The sequence below is a fragment of the Neovison vison genome, chromosome 11 (genome assembly GCF_020171115.1).
Source record: "Neovison vison isolate M4711 chromosome 11, ASM_NN_V1, whole genome shotgun sequence".
Lineage (NCBI taxonomy): Eukaryota > Metazoa > Chordata > Mammalia > Carnivora > Mustelidae > Neogale > Neogale vison.
Window position 1 is genome coordinate 82,205,057 of NC_058101.1, and position 22,065 is coordinate 82,227,121.

The 22,065-nt window shown below is 42.7% G+C and overlaps 1 protein-coding gene and 1 pseudogene across 5 annotated transcripts in view; both read right to left on the reverse strand.

The window, feature by feature from the left end:
* JADE1 (jade family PHD finger 1) overlaps positions 1–17,590 on the reverse strand; it is a 60,916-nt gene extending 43,326 nt beyond the window's left edge. The window contains exon 1 of one of the 5 annotated variants that reach the window (XM_044223984.1): positions 17,469–17,590. Coding sequence is in view for 1 of the 5 variants with exons in the window: in XM_044223983.1 (XP_044079918.1) it covers positions 15,488–15,506 (19 nt within the window). In the remaining 4 variants the exon portion in view is untranslated. The other 4 variants (XM_044223987.1, XM_044223986.1, XM_044223985.1 and 1 more) reach the window with 4 other exon arrangements.
* On the reverse strand, positions 7,902–8,089 carry LOC122890628 (annotated as a pseudogene).
* Positions 17,591–22,065: the final 4,475 nt, after the last annotated feature.

Sequence of the window (22,065 nt, forward strand, 5' to 3'; positions counted from 1 at the left end):
AAAAAGTTCAGGTAGCTCCTCCCCCAAGTTCACACCAAATCCTATTTCACTGAACTTCACCCAATTCTTTACAGCCTGGTCCAACCTAACCTAGCCAGACAGACACCTGGCCCAACTTGCTCTTGCTAACTCCTTCCCAGTGATAAAAGACCTCCAACATTACCAGGTAAGAGACTCTACTTAGCAGACAGTGACCTGAGACTAAAAGCCAGTCAATGAACTTATAAAGATGGATTCCCTGGTCATATTCGCACAGGCGGCTCTCCAAAGAAATCCAAAAGGCTTTCCCAAACTGAAATTACTGATTCCCTTGGTATTTTTAGGAACTTGATCTTACTGCAGGGCAATGATTCCTAATGAGAGAGGAGGACTTTTGAAGTCAGAAGTACACACCCAGCCCCTCAAGAAAAGTACATCCCAAGATCCCCCTCATTGGGAATCAGAGCATTGGAATGCGGGATGTTTCTTGTAGCCTAGAGCACTGGAACAGTGTGGGTTAAAATGTGGAGAACCACTGTGTTAGAAAAAGATAGAAATTAGAAACCCAAAGCTCCACTCTAAATGGACCTACTAAAGAGCAGACCAAAAAAGGCAGAAATCCATCATACACTGTAGTCTACACAGTGTAGTTCCCACCTACAAAAGAGACCTATATGATTGACTCAAATGTTAGGCCCCTGATCTGTAATTCCAACACATTATATTTTCTCCCTGAGACACTAGTTAAGCTTTGTGGGCTTCTGTTCACAAACTGATTCTTCAAAAACCATTAATAAAACAATTTACCAAGTGGCAGCCCAGATAGGACTTGGGATCTGGGTCCCAAGAGCCCTAAGGTTTCATACCATGGGGGCAGGGTCATAGTCCTAGAACCCACCCATCTCTTTTCTGCAGAGCCCCATTCACCCATAACTAACACTCAGCAATCTATAACTTGGCCTGGGGCAGGCCAATTCCAGTCAGAAGCGTCCACACAACACCTGTGGCCAACTCCCCACTTGGAAGGACTGTCTTTCCTGCCCAGTCACCACATGCCGAAAACATCAACTACTGATAGCTAAACGTCCTCCAACCTTCCAGGGAGGGCAGCCCTGTTTCCCTTCCAACAGGAGGAACAGGGAGAAGAGGATAAAGCAAAAGACCATTTTTTCCTAAAAACAGCTTCAAGCTCCCCAAAGCCTATTTACACCAAGCAGCTTTAAAAAAGGAAGGAATGAAGGAAGAAGGAAGTAAGGAACAAAGAAGGAAAGGCTACCTAAAGAGGAATTCCTTAAAAGTAAGGGTGTGGGGCACCTGTGTGGCTCAGTCATTAAGCATCTGCCTTTCTCAGGTCCTGATCCCAGGGTTCTGAGATGGAGCCCACAACACACTCCCTGCTCAGCAGGAAGCCTGCTTTTCCCTCTCCCACTCCCCCTGTTTGTGCTCCCTCTCTCCCTGTGTCTGTCAAATAAATAAATAAAATCTTAAAAAAAAAAAGAAAGAAAGAAAGAAAGGGTGGGATGTGACCGAAAAGAGATGCAGCTCCCACCCCAGATTAGACACAAGAAAACCAGTGCTGATCACATCTCCACTAACTCAAACAACTTAAATTTACCTAAAAAGAGCTTGAAGAACTTAGCATCCTCTTCAGTCAAAAAGTCTTCCTCCTAGCCTTCAAACACAACCCCAGAGAAAACACCCAGTTCAACTAAATGAAAAATGCCAGCATTGGCCAAAATAGAATGATGCTCCTAAACACATATATATAAACACTCTCTCAAGCAAAATTATGCAAGTAAAAGAAGAATAAAAATAGTATTTCCCTCCTAACGCATTCCATTTTCATCCACCCTGAAAGATGTTGAGAAATGAAGGTTGAGAATGCTATATTATACTTCTCCAGGGAACCTGGCACAGTAACAGGGGTTAGTGCCAGCAGAATCTCCTCCTCTGTTGCTCTAATACTCTTAAACCTTGACATCAGGCTGATTTCTCTCACCTGGGGTTACTTGCTGTGTCAAGAAATCAAAGCACACGTTAGTATCTTCAAGATACACAATACAGTGGTGGTATGCTTCAAACATCTGACCAATAAAAGCGAGTATGAGAAACAGAGGGCCCTCCTCATCATTACCTTTGCTGACTCTTTAGGGCATGGCTGATTATTATCTAGACGATAGTGTAGTTAAGTAATAATTAAAACAACACTTCAGAGAAAGCACAAGAAGATATAATAGCGTATAACGCACCCCATGAACACGTGAGTACCGAATCTACTTGGAGGCGCTGGAGAAAAAGAACTGTTCCGGACCTCATGGAATTCCTGGTCTGGTTGAGGACAGTCAACAGAAATTCAGTCATGGTTAGTGCTTGACAGTGGTAGACACAAGGCTCTGTAGGAACAGAGCTTGATGGAGCCAGGGACAAATTGCCTGAGCAGAGTCCTAAAGAGTAAGGAGAGGTAGCCAAAAGTGGAAGCACAACATTCTGGAAAAAGCACTGGAATATCTGACAACATACATGTAACATACCATATTACTCTGCACAGCATCTTCATAACCAGAATCTTACTATTTGCTCAATTGTTTACTAGTACACTTTCCTTTTTACCTTTTATCCTATTGTCGAGCCTTACCGATTCACAATGTAGGACTCTTTCAAGTTCCCCTAACTCTGCCTCACCGATTTGTCTTCAAACACCTCTATCTGTATAGCTTTAAGCACCTCCCTTTCATTCTCTGTGCCTGCAATCTCTTACCCCTTCTGATTATTACAATAAATTAATCCTCTCCAATAGGTGACCACATCAAGTCATTCCTTATACAAATCTCTCCGTCTGCTGCACACTTACAAATTAGTCCAGCCAGAAACTGGTAAGGTTTTCTGCCACCTGGCCCCTCACAACTGTACCCAAGCATCTCTCCTAACATCTCCCCCTCAGCTAGGCTTGCCTCTGCTGCGCCAGGCCTCTTTCCGTTCCTCTGCTAACGCTGGCTTCTCTGCCCTTCTTCTCCTCTGGGGGCCTCAGCAAAAAGCCAGTAAGCATGGTCTACCATTCCAATTACAAGCACTTACATTTTGTACCACTCATTCCATCTTGTTTTTAAAACTTTTTCACCCTGCTTTTCAATGTGTTACTTTCTTCAATAATCAGTTCTTGCTTTGTATGAGCACCTAAATGTGCCATATGTGTGTCTCTAGAAATTTACAGAGTTCTTCAGAACAGAGATCCTCAGGGCGCCTGCGTGGCTCAGTGGGTTAAGCCTCTGCCTTTGGCTCAGGTCATGATCTCAGGGTCCTGGGACGGAGCCCTGCATCCGGCTCTCTGCTCAACGGGAGTCTGCTCCCCCCTCTCTACCTACCTCTCTGCCTACTTGTGATCTCTCTGTCAAATAAATAAATAAAATCTTAAAAAAACAAACAAACAGAGATCCTCTTTTAATTAAATATGAAAATAAGACACCATGGAGAGGGTCCTGCATAAAATAGCCTCAGGACAGCTACAATAACACACCAAGAACTCTGGGTTCAGTCCTTACCCACTCTGCCTGATTTCATCAAAAGTGACTCAAGGGGACGTAATTTTACAAGAGCCTGGAGTATCCCTTTGCCATGAGAAGCAGAACAGCTAGGCAGATAAAAATACTAATTATTAGGAATTTGGGACTTTGTCCAAAGAGAGGAAGACTACCTAGGAAGCCTGATTATAACAACATTGCCTGGAAAGGCCAAGTCAAAGGAGGTCCCTGGCCAAAGACCCTGGCTGGATGCATCCAGTGCCAATCTCCAGGCACCTCCACTGCAGGCAGGGGCATGCCAAGACAACTAGGCACCAACTCCTCACCAAGCATAGGCACTATTTATATTACCATCCTTGTGGACATTACATGCAAACCACTCTCCTTCAATCTTCTCTTCACACAGGTTAAAACGAGTGGATTAACTACTATATTAATTTGATTAAATCTGTATTGAGTTGGATACCCAAGATAGGGTGAACAGGATCCAAAATGGCCCAACAGAAGATACGGTAAACCAGACAAGTGGCTTCACTGCAGTAACTGCTATAAAGGTTACTTGACTGTCATTCAAGGATTATAGTGGGACACGGCATACATAAATGAGATAGCAAGGTACCCTGAAATTTCTCAGACTAAACTGGGGGAAATACATCAGCATGCCCAGAAGCTAAGAGCAGCCATTAGCAGAAGGAATCCATTCCCAAGGTGGCTCAGGAATTTACTGAAGAGTGAACAAGTTCAGTGATCTGGGTGTGGTCTCAGGGAGGCATGACTGGTATGTGCTTCTGAGGAATAAAGAATGAGAAATGACTTCCGGGATAAGGAGTGAAGGGGTTTTAAAAAAGAATGAGATAATTAAGAATTTGAAGATGTTTATTCAGTGCTATTCCTGGGAAAGAGGGTCCAATTTGAGGAAAAGAAACTGTCCAGTTACTAGAATTACTCTCTGTGGCATAACAAGACCATTTATCAGGCTATAAAGTCTACAGTTATAGTAAGGATTACACCCTAGTGATTTTAATTATCTTACAGCTCATAGGTAGAAAGTCAGGCTTCTTCCTCAAAGTATTAGCCATTATGTCTCATTCCACTCTAAAGAAGTTCTAGAAGGTACTCAATTAAACACCTGTAAGGACTTCTCTATGCTATCACCTAAAAAAATGCTATGTATTAAAATAAACTAGTGGGGACACCTGGGTGGCTCTGTCCGTTAAGCGTCTGCCTTCGGCTCAGGTAGCAATCCCAGAGTCCCAGGATTGAGTCCCACATTGACGGGGGGGGGGGGGGGGGGGGGAGGGGGGGTCCCTGCTCCACAGGGTGCCTGCTTCTCTTTGCCTCCCTCTCCCTCTCTGTCTCTCATGAATAAATAAATATACTGTATTTGAAAATAAACTACTGGATGAATGACTGAGTTCTCATATACAAAGTGTATCTTTACAGAATTTGGCTTTATAGAATTTGAGATGCTTTCACTTTAATATCTAACATTTAACTGGTGTTATTCTTGTCATATTATTTTTAAAGATTTATTTATTTGAGAGAGAGAGAAAGCATGAACAGGAGGGAAGAAGAAAAGAGAATCTCAAGCAGACTTCCCACTGAACACAGAGCCCGCTGTGGGGCTTGATCTCAAGACCCTGAGATCATGACCTGAGCCGAAACCAAGAGTCAGACACTCAATTACACCACCCAGGTACCCCCATCATATTATCTTTAAATTTACTGGTGTCCTCCCATTTCCTGTCAAAGTTAATCTGATACCTAAATGTACTATATTTAAAGATGTATTCAGAAAATGTGTAATATAAAAATGTATATAAAGGAGAATATTTTCAGACACCAACTCATGGTTACATAAAAAGTATTTTATAATGAGCTACTTCCTTTCTGTTCGATAAGTTCATACAATTTGGATATTATTTTTAAACATTATGTAATTGATACTTTGATTCCTAAGTTACTGAATACCCCCCTATTTAAAAAAAAAAAAACTTGTATTTTCTTAAAAAGTCACCTTCTTAACTTCTGTGGCATACACAATACCCAGTGTAACAAAGTATCCAAATATAATAATGATCTATACTTGATAGTAATTTTCTATTCCCCAAATGAATGTGAAAGAAATCCAGCTGGTTTCTTACCTGTTTTTAAAGACAACATTAATTGCTCGGAAGTTTTCAAATTGGCAACATTATCTAATTCATATGCTCACTGAGAGTCTAAAAATACTAGTGTGACTATAACTCAAATCCAGCTTCCTCACTTTAAGCAAGGGTTAGATCTGGTTAAAAAAAAAAAATCATATATTTGATGTAAATGACAAACTGCTTAGATTTTAAGTGTTAAAAGTTTTAACCTTGTCCAAATATTTCAAACCCCCTAAAATGGGAACTTTTTAAAAATGTCCTTTATAATGTCGTATATCCAAATCTGTTTTAAAAAATGCTGCCTAAGCTACTATAGAGCTTTTGTGAATATGTCACACTTGAAAATATTCAGTGGAGTTTATATTAGCAATAAATAACCACCTTTCCCAAAAAAGATTATAACTGACCAGATAATCATGACTACATTATTTATTTGTACAAACATTACTAATAAAAGCCTAAGTGCTATAATGCCTTAGTTCACTGTAAATTCTTCATGATTTGTAAACTCAGCCTTTAAAAGTCAATAAAATTTTTTTTCAAGATTTTAAAGAATTTACAAATTTGAGTGGTTTTTAACAAATCACAAGGAGTTCCCATCTGCCAAATTTATAAATAATCCAGTCCCTGCTTATGAGCTCTAAAAACAATCAAACCCCTCACAGGTCTCTGTAATCACTGACTCAAATTAGAGACAGCAACTGAAGAGCAGCTATGACAAAACGTTCCAATCATTTGTATTTAGAATTTATTTACTTCCCTTGACGTGGGAATAACGGAATTCACATCCAAACAACAAAGGCAGCTGGTCTTTGCCCTCTAATCTTGAGCTTCTATCCCTACTAATCTTGAGCTCTAATCTTGAGCTTCTATCCCTACTTCTATCTACTCAAAAGTCTCTTCTGTTCTATCTATATTCTCAGCAGCAGCCTCAGCTCAGGTCATGATCCCAGACTCCTAGGATTGAGACCCAGGTCGGGCTCCCTGCTCCGCGGGGAGCCTGCTTCTCTCCTCCCCACTCATGCTGTCACTATTTCTGTCTCTCTCAAATAAATAAATAAAATCTTAAAAATAAAGATCTATATGCTCAGATATGGAAAGATGCCAAAGACCTATTAAACAAAAGCAAACCGTAAGGGAGGGAGGAAAACCTGAAATATAGGTTCTTTTACACATACAAAGGATAGAGGAAGAGAATATATACACACAACAATTGCATATTCATGGAAAATTTCTGTAAGAATATAAAGGATATTATTAATCCTATTTATCTCTGAGAAATGTGACCAAAGTGTTCAGATAGAATGGGATGAGAACTTTTATTCCTCTTTCTGACCTTTTATATGACTTTAATTGCTTAACCATGATACTATCTGATATTTATAATAAAATAAACATTAAGTAATTGTAAAGATTTGAAATCCAACACCTTTCTTCCCTGCTCCTAATCATAAATATAAGACCCTAGGAGGAGGCGCCTGGGTGGCTCAGTGGGTTAAAGCCTCTTGCCTTCGGCTGAGGTCATGATCCCAGGGTCCTGGGATCGAGTCCCGCATCGGGCTTTCTGCTCAGCAGAGAGCCTGCTTCATCCTCTCTCTGCCTGCCTCCCTGTCTACTTGTGATCTCTCTCTCTCTCTCTCTGTCAAATAGATAAATAAAATCTTAAAAAAAAAAAAGACCCTGGGAGCACAACTTCTGAGTCCCATGTGAAGCACCAAGTCTAAAAGAAGCAGCCATCAATAAACTATGAGGTACCAAAGGCTTATTTATGTCTGCCTTCTAAAGAATATTTGATGGAATAGTAGTACAGAAGGAAAAAAGTAAAAAAGGTAACAGGGTTAATACCATAAAATGCTATTATCACCCACTCATTATTTACTTAAAAGCAAAAGTTTTCAAAACACGTAAGAACAGCCATTACCAGCAGCAGGTCACTAAAACATATGCAATAAGAATAGAAAAAATTAATTTAGACAGGAAAACTAGGGTTTAAACTACCTTTAAAGAATAAACTTTCCACTTCCTGGCCATTGCAGGAGTACTACTATTTTGGAAAAAAATAAAAAATAAAAAAAGCTACATTCCAGAGATGGCTACCAAACAGGCCATTTCCTCCACCCATGACAGGCATTAATAAATTAGGTCATTCTTTTCCACAAGACCAGACATGACTTCAGAATCCTTCTTAACACAGTGCTACCAGTCAGAATTCATGAGATAAAGCCTATTTGCCCCATATGCCCTAACCCTCTTTACACTTTTTTTTTTTTAAACAATTAACCAGGAAAAACTAAAAGTTGTTTTTTTTTTTTCCCCTAGAATATTTACTGAAATCAGAAGTTGTGTTCCAGTCTACCCTGGGGTTTCTGAACCAAATTCTATTAGCAATAATCGCGCCTCGGATAAACCTCATTGGCTACGATACTGCCACTGCGCAAAGCTTCTGAACCAAATTCTAATTTATGTAACATACATACACAGACACACACGCACCAAATTCTAATTTATATAACACACATACACACACCAGCTCAAAGTCTAAAAGTCCACTGAAGGTAGAGAACACTTTTAGAAAAACCAAATGGTAACAGGAGATACTTCTACATGAACAAAGGTGAGGGTAAGGATAGAAAGGAAGTCTACAAACCCTCACTCTGCCCACGTAAGAATAAGTCAATAAATGCAAAGTGTCTAGAGGGTAATTTTAAAAGATTTTTAAATGCTTAAACCAGATGTTCTTATATAGGATATAAAAAGCAGCTTCTGCAGAAACCAGACTCAACCAGCTAATGACAATTAACACTGTGCACAGATTGAAATGCAACTGTTTTGAGGACTTTGCTCCTTGATTATAGCCAGTTGTCAGAAACTATTAGTTACCACTAACAATGTTAAGTCACCAAAAATTGTTAAAATACTGTTGAAAGGGGGGGGGGGGACTCCCAGACTCCCAATGTTGTATATTTTAAGACCTGGATAGCACACTTAACAAAAACAGCACTTACACATCATCTGAGTTCCATATGAGAACAAACATTATCACAATTGTACAAGTCTTGTTATTATGGTCACTGACACATAAAGTTGGTCTCAAAACCCAGCAACAAGGTCTCAAAAAGTACTCTGAGTTGAAGGCTGAAAAGAGTCTCACCCATGGACTGGGTTTGCAGGAAATCTTCCCAAAAAGAAACCCACAGAATGGCTGTAGCATTAGAAAACATTTCAGAGATAATTTAATCCACTTTTCCTAATTTTAAAGATGAATACATTGAATTCTGGAGAGATTAAGCAGCATGAGCAAAAACACACAGATCTAGAACAAAGCCAGTCTCCAAACAAAAGACCAGTTCCCAAGGTGAGTGGGCATTCCAGTGCCAGCCACCTCCCAGGTGCCTACAGCATAGGCTTCTCCCCTCCTGGACACCAACTGTGATTTAGAAAGATGCTATCTAAAGATTAAGGCCACATACTATATATTATCAGGGAGCAGACAATGAAAATATAATCAATGAAAAACAGTCTGTTAACTTAGAAACTGAAACATGGTTTCCTGGCAAGCTGGTATGAAGACAGTTGTAAATGTCATTCTGCCTGGTGGAGCACACAAAGGTAGAGCTGGAAGAAGAGTGTGCTGGTAGTTTCCTGAACACTAATCACAGGGGGTATGAGTCCTCTGAGCAGCAGGCATTAGCTTTGGAGCGGTCGGAGGACACACACATCCTACCTGCAAACAGGTAAACTCCCTCTGCAGGGAACTCCAGTCTATAATCTATATTCCCTTACATGAGGCTTCTTGGCCAGGGTCCCTTGGGAGGGTGTGACTACCTAAGTGTGCTTTCCCAGGTACACAAAGGCCCATGATATAAATTCTATCCTCAAGTGGGATCTAAGAACGAAAAAATTAAGAACCACAGCCCTCAGACTAGCAAACTCCCTCTGTATTTATCAAACCAACTTGGTTTGTTTTGTTTGTTTTTTATGATTTCAGCTTATTTCAGGTTCCCAACAGAAAGGTAACTTAGCCCCAACAGGAACAATCTGGTGACCAGGTAATGGTTAGTCTCAGTATAAATCAGAATTTCACAGCTTATTTTTGTCCAGCTCCAGAACTAAAAATGATTTTTACATATTTAAATGGGAGGGGTCAAAGGGGGAGTCAAAAGAACATCTCATGATACATTAAGAAAAATTCAAATTTCACTATCCACAAATAAAGTTGTATTGGAACACAGCCATGTTCATTCATTAATTTTTTTTGTCCACTGAGACTGCTTTCATACTTAGAAAAGCAGAGTTAAACAGTTTTATGAGACGATCAGGCCCACAAAACCTAAAATAATTACTGTCTGGCCCTCTGCAAAGAGTGTACTGATCTCCGCTACAAATCAACATACTGGTACTATGTTTATAAACAAGCATCATGTATGTTTAGTGAAATGTAAATCAATGACCAGGTCCTGGGCAAATAAGTGCCTTAAAGCTTACAAAGTTAAGGATCAGACACACTCATTCCTCAGGAAGTTTTTAACTAGAACAGGGAAGACTCAAAAGGGGAGAAGAGAGATGGGGATGCTCTAAGCAAATTAAAGACCATGTCTAGAAACCTGTGACTTTTTCTCAAACCCCTGAAGACTCCTACTTGGGGCCAGTGCACACTAAATTAAAAAAACTTCTGGGGCGCCTGGGTGGCTCAGTGGGTTAAAGCCTCTGCCTTGGGCTCAGGTCATGGTCTCAGGGTCCTGGGATCAAGCCACACATCGGGCTCTCTGCTCAGCAGGGAGCCTGCTTCCCTTCCTTTCTCTCCGCCTGCCTCTCTGCCTGCTTGTGATTTCTGTCAAATAAATAAATAAAATCTTTAATAAAAAATAAATTATAAAAACTTCTAACACATTTCTTACTTAAATTTTAAGCCAATAACCAATAAGAAAAAAAAAAAAGACTGTTCTAGACAGGCATTTTAAGAATACATGGTTAACAAGGATATGAAAGTATCAGACAGAAATCATAAAAAGAAATCACCAGAATTTAAACAGTAAAATGGAATTCCAACAATACATTTAAAAGTATCCCCCAAATCCCTGATATGACACACAAATTTCAGTGCAACTCGATTTTTCTGGGGAGAGGTTCTACAGGCCTCAGATTTCAAGTGCACTTGACTTTAAAGAAGTTATAAGCCACCAGTACTCAGCCTCTACATCTTAAATGCACTGAAATAACACTAAAATAACTGATACCTGTAAAGATGACCATGAGTAATCAAGAAAAAATCTTAAATAATGTTTAGTGTACCTTGTGTTAAACAAAAGCCAACCATATACTTCCACTCCCAATTCCAGCAACTTGTTACCCTTGCTAATTCTTGCTCCTTACTCTGGAGTAAGGAGTAAAGAAAAAAAAAAAAAAATATATATATATATATATATACACACTCATTTTACTTTTCAGTTTGGACTCCCACCACTGAAATCGTCATTTAAAATCAGTGCTAAGAAACGGTCTTAGAAGTTGTCAGGAGATTTCATAAAATCTCCTGTGCAAACATTAATCAATACTACATATACATATATATACCACTGCCAATTTTGAGTGCTTTTACAACAAGAGAATATTGCGGCTTAATTCCTTCCACAAACAAGCCCAAAAAAACCCAAGATATTTTTAAAAATGAACTTCAACTATCCTCAATCACCTAATTATGTTTTGATTCCACCTGGAGAACCAAAAGCAAAAAGTAAATACTGAACTGGTTTTAGAGTAATCAAGTTTGATCCTGAACATTTGTTAACTGCACATCATACACCATTGGTCCAGAGTTACTACAGAATGGCAACTGCCCAACAACTAAGTTTTCCATTCCATGTCTGGCAATATTTTTGTCGCTTTCAGGTGAGGAATGACATTATTAGTAATCATTCAAGGCCTAGGCCAGAGATGGCCACAATAACATCACCAGAGTCAGGAGCAATATCCTCTTAGACTAGATTTTGTTTGGACTCAGAGGATACTTGACCCTAAGCTAAACCTGCAGACAAGATGCCACTTCCACTCAAAGGTAAAAAGGCTCTCTAAGGCCGTCCTGGCATATTTAAGGAATGCAGGGAACTTACTCTACCAAATGCAAAAACAACAAAACCTAACACCCCTCAAGATCACAGACCAATATTTTTATATACGTATGCCAGGCAAATGACAATAAACTCTCAAATCAATCTCAAACTTTCTAAGTATCATATACTACAAGTAATGTATTAACTGTCCAAATTTTAAATAATGAATCACATAAGCTACTGCAAGATCTTGAAAATGGAGAAAACAGACTGAACAGGAATACTTTCAAGGAAATAACTTGTCTCGGGAATGAAAATACTCTTCTTATTAAGTTTCCTGCCAGGCTTCTGATACTAAGAACTAATAACTCCAAGCAAAGCCACCCTTTAAATTTTTTAAAAAATGTTAGGGGCACCTGGGTGGCTCAGTGGGTTAAAGCCTCTGCCTTAGGCTCAGGTCATGATACCAGGGTCCTGGGATGGAGCCCCATCTCTGCTCAGCAGGGAGCCTGCTTCCCTTCCTCTCTCTCTGGCCTCTCTGCCTACTTGTGATCTCTGTCAAATAAATAAATAAAAATTAAAAAATTTTAATGTATTGTTGAATGTGATACCAATGTTTTAACTTACCAGGAGGGGAGGAAAGAAGTTTAATACTGGTATAATGAACAACTGAGCCAAACTTTTTGATGCCAATCCAAATAAAAAAGCAAAATGTACTGGCCAAGATGTCTATTTTATTAACCTTGAGGGGAAACTGGATTTACAATGCATATTCTAACAGACTGTTAACTGCAATGGTATAATGGGTGTCCCACAATACCAAAAAAGCCAAGAGCTTCACAACAGGAAGTAAGCAAACTGAGATTCATATGCCTTTTTCCTACTCCTCACAAATCGTAGATACAGGACATGATCAGTTTGAGATCTTGATGTTTGCTGTTCTAACCACCTCAGTACTGAAACAAACTGTTGATAATTCTTTTCCCAATAAGGCTCCAGATAAAAACGTCAGGCAAATTTCTTTAAAGTATTTTTCAAGCAAGAAATTTCCAAATGTAATCCCAAATTACAATAAAATGCGATTTTCATTTTTAACTTTTTGAAAATCCAGTCATGATTAATTCCAAAGGCTTGATTATGCAATGTTAAGATATTCTGTCAAAAAGTAACTAGAGATTAAAATCTACTTCTGGGAAATAATGACCAGATGCAATAATTGATCCTCAGCTGGACAGTATTAATTTAGACAAAGCTGCCATTATATTTTAGGGCCAACTGAGGATATCTGAATATATCCCAGTAATAGAGGAGATGAAAATTTACTAAGCTGGCAGACAAGGGAGAGGAAAAAAAAATCTTTATAGAACTGTATGTAGAGTATGATCTCATTTTGATTTAAGACTACATATATAAGCATAGACAGTCATTTACAGTGATACAGTGGTGATCAGTGATCTCTGGATAGTAGGAATGTGTTAATTTGCTTCTCTGTATTTTCTGATTTCCAACAACACACATGTAACACCACCTCTGTAATAATACTTTAAGTCACTAAGGGCTCCTAAAAGTCAAAAATCTGTATTTATTAAATGCCTACTATAGACAATTCACATGCAGATCTGTTTTCATTCCAAGTTCTCCAAGTTTTTGGCTAATCTTTCCCCCCAAGCCTCTGAACTAAACAACAGTCCCTTTAAAATGTAACATTTCCTTAAACTCCTAAGAGTTTTTCCTCTCCTCTCATTCTCAAGCACACTTACCATTTTTCAGTTTTCTCCTTACAGCTATTCTTTCAACCTTAGTAACTAATATAAGGCTAAACCGCTCATTATAGGCTAAAACCTGTTAAGGGAGGAAGGAGGAACTAATTAAACTTTTTTTTCTCCTTTTAAATAAACATACACCTAGCTTTGTCATAGTTAAAATTTCTAAGGCAGCCCATCCAACTTTTCTTACAAAAAAGCAGCTTCCGATCTTGAGCTTAAGATGGAATCAAGTTCAAGGTCTACAGCCTATCATGCAAAACCCCCTTTTGTCTGGCTACCATAAAAATGAAGGGAGATATGGGGAAAATAAACACATAATTGAAAATTTTACTTGTTGCAGACATCAAAGATGCCAATTCATATACAAATATAAAAATACACAAACTTAAGAAAAGCAAAATACTAATCAGGAAGTCATCTAATTTAAAAGGGACATTAAATGAGACCGAAATATTTGGAATAAATAAGTAATAAAATTCCGGGTTGCAGATCTTTGTTATTAAGTGTCACCCCTAAAACACCCTCTCTCTCTCCCAACATGTTACCCACTTCACTACAATTACTGTACCTAAAGTGTTAAATCTGTCTCTAAGTATGGTTATGTAGAACTCTTCCTTTACCTAGAAGTGATTAAATCTTGATCAGCTGTGATCTGATCAAAATGCAACTTCCTGTAGTAATCTCTAACCATTGTGGACCACTATTAAACAAGCTTTCAGTGAAATAATTTCCCTGTACCTTAGAACTACAGAAATAGCTCATCAGCTTTGAAAGATAATGAAAGCCTTGAACTACAAGTAACTAAAGATTAAGGCTTTCTTTCACAGTGGGTTTCCTAAAACGGAAAAATAGTTCACTAATAAAAATCTTTGGAAAATAAGCCCCTAAGCATTCCTTATTAATGGAAACCTCAGATTTTCTCCCACTTCCCTAAAAATGTTGCTGTCGTATCATTCAGTTGCAGCTATCGTTTAACGAAAAGAAAATTTCAATTCCCTCTTGGACGGACTACACGGAGGACCGCGGACCCTCGCCCCCGCCGAAGCGAGGTGGGGCGCCTGTCTCCTCGTTACTAGAAAGCCAGCCACAGCAGCTTTTAAACGGTCTCCGGGTGACGACGCATTCCTAACGGGTTTCGAAGGCACGTTTAAATCGCCCGCTTTTTTGTTTGCTCGCTGCATTCACCGGGCGCCGGAGCTGCAGCCGCCCCCGCGCGCCCGAGAGGGGGAGCCCAGGGTCGGGAAGCCCGGTGGGTGGGGGGAGGGGTCGGAGTGGGGGAGAACCGGGGCGAGAGGCGGGGTGGAGGACCCTGGGTCGCCGAGCCCGTGTGGGAGGGAGGAGTGCAGGGTGCGCTGTGGGGAAGAAGGCTGGAGAGGAGAGGGGGAAATCCCGGGGTGGGTCGGGGGTTGGGGGGAGCCGGGCCACCGCCCCGCACCAGAGAACGCTTCACACGGCTCCCGCCTCCCGCCAGGGTGTGCGCAGGGCCGCGGCTCAGCGCGGCACCGCCCCCTCCCTCCCTCCCTGCCTGCCTCTCCTCCCTCTCCTCCTCCTCTTCCCGAGGCGACAGAAACAACAGCGCGGAAGGAGGGGAAAGTAACTCCCGGCACCTCCGCCGGAATTAGCCCCGGTGCAGTGATGACACCTTCTCGTGGCGCAACCAAGCCCCGCTCCCTCCGCAGCGGCGTCCCCGCCGCCGCCCTCTCCATTTGAAAGTGGCCACCCCCCGCCGCCGCCGCCGTCGCCGCCGCCGCTCCTCCCGCCCCGCCGCCGCCAGCTGCACCAATCCGCTCGGCCCCAGTTGCAAATCAAACGCTCCCTCGCGTCCAGAAGCCACTTGCGCCGCTGGAAACGGCCGCGCAGTCCCCCTCCCCGAGTCCCTCCCGGGCGGCACCTTTGAGCTGGGGCGGGCGCGCCGGCGAGAAACGGCTGTGAGGTGGGAGAGGCGGCGGCGGCGAGCAGCCCCGAGCGGGCTCGGCTCCTGCTCTCGCTCCCGCCCCCAGACAGTTCTGGAAACTGTGTATCACCTCTGTCACAGGAAGCCATCCGGCAAGGAAGGCGGCGCGGAACCAACAAACAAACGCCTGCGGCCGCCCGCCGGAATCGGCACGGGGACGGCGACGGGCTTCGGGCCGTTCCCTAGGCGGGGGCGCGGCGGACGCCCCCGCGCCGCAGGCTTTGTGCGGGGCTCCCGCGGCGCGGGCGCGGCGGGCCGGGCGTCCCCGCCCCCGAAGCCCCCCACCCCGGGCCCCGCGGCAGCGCCTCTGGGACCGTTAGGTGACGCTCCGGCCGCGGCCAAGAAAGCAGCACCTCGGCCGCCGCCCGCCCCCATTTCCACATGGAGCAGCCTCTCCTCCAACGCCAGAGGCGGGCTACAAAAGTTGGCCCCGGGGCCACCCAGCACCTGCCCACGTGCCACGGAGGCTCGCTCCCGGGTCTCCCCCGTCCCCTTCCCCCCGCCGCCCTCGGCCGCCAGGTCACCTATTACCGGTGGGAGGGGAGAGAGCCTGCTATTTAAACGCCCGCGGAAGTTGAGACACCCCCACTGGCGGGTGCCGTGCACCTGCCTCCCGCCGCCGCGCTCCGCCACTTTGAGCAGCAGCCGCGTCCTCGGCCCCGCCTCCTGCCCGCAGGCGGGCGGGGGGGAGCGGGAAGGAGGTGGAAGGGATCGAATTTCTCCAGCAAATGGGACCGTTCCGACAGGATTCGGTTCCCTGGTCAACATTCCACATTCCATCCCTCTCCCGCATTTGCAAGCCAGCGCCAACAATCCGGAAAGCCTGCTGGCTACCAAACAACAGCCCCCAACTCACAAACACACACTCACAGGCACCAGACACGTGCACTGAAGGGCTTTGCAACTTGCAGTCCCGGGGTACACACTGCACGTTCATTTAAGGCAGGGAAGCCCAAGCGACCCCACCCCCACAATTTGCAGATGGTGCCAAAGGTTGCAAATTGCAATCCGTTTTTAAGTTCATGGTTAATCGGTACTTTGCTCTACGAATGCAACTCCTTCCTAATTTCACCGATGAAGGGTTTCATACTTTACAGTCTCGCTTTAAGTCAGAGATCTGATTATTGGAAACCCAATTTCGAAGAATCTAATTGCCAAGCTGTCCCTACACCCCCTGCTCACTGCCCTTGAATTGATGCAAAGAATATTTTGGACATGTGGTGACGCGGTGACAAGAGCCAGGGCTGCTGCGGCCACCCTACAGAGATGGACCTACACACACAGACACACACACACCTATGTTTGGACAAATATAGTCGTCGTCCCCCCGCCACCACGGTCACACACACTCTGGATTCATATATGTACGCGGACCTGCGTTCTGCCATTGCCATCTGTCTACCAAGTTGCTACTATGCTTTCCACTTTCATGCAGCCTAATGCGCTTTGGCTTTTTAAAAAATTGTATCAACTAAAGCCAACTAAACTGGGCTTCTGTTCCCAAACGCGTTTAAATGGTGATTCACCTGAAAACCGCATGTTCTTCGCAAATCCGAAAGAAGAAAAAAGCTCTAAGTCTTCAGCCCCCCAAAATTGAAAATTAATCATAATTAAACTTACTGATCCAACACAGATCAATTCTCAGGATCCAAAAATCATCTCCTCCTCCTCCTCTGGCCCCCGCCCCAGCAATGCCCAAGTTACTGGTGGGATAGTAACGCTGCGCTCGGCGGCTGCCTGCCCTCCCTCCTCGCTACATATCGAGAACCCAATCTTTTGGCGCCATATTAATGACGTACTATATTATTTCCACTAGGCAGCGACCTTCGGCACTAAATTACTCCCGAGAACTCCCAAGCAAAGCAACAAAACCATCAAATATGGCTGAGCCTCTCGGCTCGTCCTGCAGCCGCCGCCGCCGCCACTGCCGCCGCCGCCGCCACCGCCGCCGCCGCGGTACCGGGACGCGCACACGGACCCACACGCGGACACGCGCGGGCACAGGCGCGGCGCGCCCCCCCCCGCGCGCCCCCCGCGGCCCGCGCGCGTACCTGCTGCGGAAGGGTTCGGCGGAGGCGCTGGGCTCCACGCCGCTCGCGCCGCGCTGCATGAGTTCTGGCCGCGCCGGGCGGGCCCCTGCTCTCGCCGGCGCGCTCACACTCGGCACTCGCGCAGGGAGGCACTCTCGGACGGGCGTTTGGCTTGTTATGGAGGAAGGGCTATGTGAATCAAACTCATTTCTGGGTCACTGCTGCCACAGGGGGGAGCACTTTAATCCCCTGCCAAAACGAGAGGGTGGGGACACGAGGGCGGAGGGAGCGCGCGGGGAGTCCACAGCGCGGGGGGCTCCGTCCCTCGTTAACTCTTCGCGGTCCTCGCCGCAGCCGGCTAGGCCTTCGTCCGCGGGAGCTGGCAAAGAGTGGCACTGTTCAGCTTTTAAAATCTCTTCCCTCACCTCCCTTGTGAGTCTAGAAATTCTTGAGGTGTTTCCAAGCAGGGAGGTGGGTTCTCAGATCACCCTCTTCAAACTGCCCCAGTTCCAACTCTTATCTAATCTCATTGCACCTAGAAATGGATTCTTTCAAATTAGTTTAAAATTATTTAGATACCAATGTGACTATTAAAAGTGTGTAATCTGGGTGAAAGGTTTTATTTTTAGACTGAACGGCAAAATAAATAGTTCTTTTGTAGTAACAGTTCTAGGGAGTTGAGAATTACAATGACGTTTTTAAATACAGAGAATCCAATTTTGGAGACGGACTGCATCTTTACCCAACTTTATATCGAACTGATAATTGCAACTGAGGATTAATTCATTAGAAGACAATGATTATTTGTAAATGGACACCAGCTTTATATTTCACAGGATTACAGAACTGGACATTGCCTTCCAGGTAAGAAAATGGAGACGAAATCTTAAACTGGAATTGCAGACTAACATAAAATTAGTCATCAGAGGTTTATTTGGAGGTTATTTATGTGTAAAAATAACTGACTGATTTTCCACAGAATACAAATTTGCTTATTCATGCGGAGGTCAACATAAAACAAATGGGTGTGTATATGTCATTTAGCTTCAAAGGAAAAAGACCTTGGTGCAGATAAAAACTCCCATTCAGTAAATGTGAACAGTGGTCACTAATTACAAAATTGGATATTGAACCTAAAGGCATCCTTATCTGCTGGAAAAATTCTTCTGAAGATACCAGGTTTGATTTCACACAATCACACACCAACCTATCCACCTACATCAAGAACAAAATAATCTAAGAAAAAGAAGAAGAGCATAATCTGATAAGTGTTGCAAAACAAAACTAACTGAGCCTTTCCATACTTTTTCAGAAAACGAGGAAGCCAAAGGAAATCTCAAATATTAAGTCTCATATCTTCCTCTCCTGTTTCACTGAGGAAAAGTACGGAGACACCTGACAGTCCTATTCCATAGGCTCATTTAATCGTGTTCAGAGATTACAGACATAAATAAAGCACTATGCTGTCATTATTACTATCACTAGGTCACACGGCAGTTGTTGCTACCTTCCTTGGTTCACCTTACACATACTCTCCTGTAGAAGTAAGAGAACACAGGCTTCATAGCCAGACCAACCACATTGGATCTAGCTCTACCAGTTGACCAACTTGTATGGCTGTGGGGTAAAGTATAGAACTTCTTGGACCCTCAGTTGCTTCATGAGTAATAAAATGAGGTTAACAGCTCCTAACCTAAAGGGTTGTTAAGAGGAAAGAGAAAGCTCCATAAAAGTGCCCAGCAGAGGCCCTGGGCAGTTGGAAGTTATTAGTTCCCTGGGTCATTTATTCCATATCTCTTGGATATGGAATATCTTGGTCTTCAACCAATTTTTTTACAACTTTTCAAAATTCCAGCCAGCCTTCCTGCACATACTCTCAAACAAACAAACAACAACAACAAAAACTCAAAATGGAGCACCTGATTGGCTCTGTCCTTGGGCATCTGTCCTGGGATCCAGCGTGCATGGGACTCCCTTGCTCAGCAGGAAGCCTGCTTCTCCCTCTCCCACTCCCCCTGGTTGTGTTCCCTCTCTGTCTCTCTTTCTTTGTGTCAAATAAATAAATAAAATCTTTAAAAAAAAAAAAAAAGATTAACTTATATTAAAAAAATTTCAAACATTTGCTACTTAATGTTTTACTTGTTTTTTCTGACTATCCCATTCCCAAAACACCAGGCAAGAAAATGAAAGTGTATTGAATAAGTTGATGAGAAAAATGAAGAGGTAAAATGGCACACAGACTCCCCTAGCTGATAGACTGACCAGGACTGATGGTCCCAAGAATATTCTCTCAATAATGCCATGACATCAAAATACTGATGCACTGAGGCAGTGTGATGTGTTATAAATAACCCTGGACTAGAAGTCAGGAGACTCCCACCAACTCACACTGTGACTCTGACATGGCTTTTGGGTTTTAGTTTCTCCAATGATATGACTGACAGACAGTATCTAGTGCCTGTTCTTCTTTAACATTCAGTGATTTCTTACCTAACTTAGAAAGTGATGATTATTTGAATAGATGAAGGACAACTTGAGTCCTAAGGAATGTGTAAAAACATTTTGTCATTGATGATCTGTAGTTGTCATTTTTTTTTTTTAAAGATCCCATTCATATATTCTAAGAGATAGAGGGAGCACAAGCAGAGGCAGTGGGAGGCAGAGGGAGAGGGAGTAGCAGGCTCCCCACCAAGCAGGAAGTAGACAAGGGCTTGACCCCAAGACCTTGGGATCATGACCTGAGCCAAAGGCAATTGCTTAACCGACTGAGCCTCCTAGGCACTCCAACAGCTGACATTTAAAAAATAAAATGGGCATTTTGCCATCAGACCACAAAGGAGACTTTTATACAAGCTATTTTTAAAATAGGAGAGTCAATGACATGGTTTGCCTTGCAGCTGCACAGGTAATACAATGTAGAATAAGAAGTACTAAGGTGGCAATTAGAAAAACTACTTTCTCTTCCATTCTGTCACTTAACTGTCTCACCTTGCCCAGTCACTCAGGATCACCATCTCCTAGTCTTTATTATTGCTATTCTTTAAAAAGACTATTTGTTTGACACACAGAGAGAGATCACAAGCAGGCGGGGCAGGGAGGTGGAGCAGGCTCCCTGCTGAGCAGAGAGCCTGACTCAGGACTCAATCCCAGTACCCGGAGATCATGACCCGAGCCGAAGGCAGAGGCTCAACCCACTGAACCACCCAGGCGCCCCATCTCCTAGTCTGTAGAACAGTTCTGCTAATTCACACTTTATTGCCAGAGATGAAATGACATTTAAGAAAAGAGCCACAAAGTGATCAGTGTGGTTGAAATATCAAGATTCTAGTCCTCCAGGGCGCCTGGGTGACTCAGTTGCTGGGCTTCTGCCTTCGGCTGGGGTCATGATCCCTGGGTCCTGGGAACAAGCCCTGCGTTAGGCTCCCTGCTCAGCGGAAAGCCTGCTTCTCCCTTTCCCACTTCCCCTGTTGTGTTCTCTCTCTCACTGAGTCCCTCTCTGTCAAATAAATAAATAAAATCTTAAAAAAAAAAAAAAAAAAAGAGAGTCTAGTCTTTTCTGATCTCATCTGGCCTGATCTGACCATGTTTGTGATGAAAGTTAGAATTCTATATATCTCTTACATTCTGCTGTAGTCATACACTGTTCAATTATTTTCTTCCGTAATAATGGATTTTTATGAAATAAATATTTGGAACTTTATACTCATATTTCTGATTTTGAAACCATACTTGATTAAACCTATGAATGTTTACTTAATCATTTCATTTGTATGTACATGTTTGTAGGTAAAGAATTATAAGGTCTTGATAAGAGATTTAGAATTATTCATAATTAATAGTTGTTTTATGTTTTGTTTTGTTTTTAAATAGGCTCCACATCCGACATGGGGCTTGAACTCATGACCCTGAAATCAAGAGTTGCATGTTCTAACAAGTGAGCCAGCCAGGTGCCCACAGAATTGTTCACAATTAAAATGAAGTAAATGTATATGTTGAAACTGCTATATATCTCATTCCTTTAGAGAAATGAACAAAAAAATTCTTACTGGCAAATACCACTGCTAGTTGGTATACATTATGACACACAGAGAGAATTTTTTAATTGCACAAGGGCTATCCTGGATAAAATGGATTGTGTTCTAAAAGTTTATTTGAACTTTACTTGTTTGGAACTTTGAATTTATACCCCAAATAAACCTTATTATAAAGAGGGTTTAGGTTGTTAAGCCATCTTTAAGAAAATAATTTTAGGGGGGCCTGGGTGGCTCAGCTAGTTAAGCAGCTGCCTTCAGCTCAGGCTGTGATCCCAGTGTCCTGGGTTGGAGCCTTGCATTGGGCTCCTTGCTCAGCGGGGAGTCTGCTTCTCCCTCTCCCTCTGCTGCTCCCCCTGCTTGTGCTCTCTTCGTCTCTCTCTGTCAAATAAATAATTAAAATCTTTAAAAAACAATAATAATTTTAATACTGAATGATAGAAAAGAATAACTTTTTGTTTACTTTAAAAAATGGTATTATTTGGGTGGGAAAGGATCCAGTTCAAAGAAAGATAAGAAGGTATAATTCTGAATAAGAAGAGTAAAGTTGGGAACCATACTTAGCACATGCCTGAATTCCATGAGAA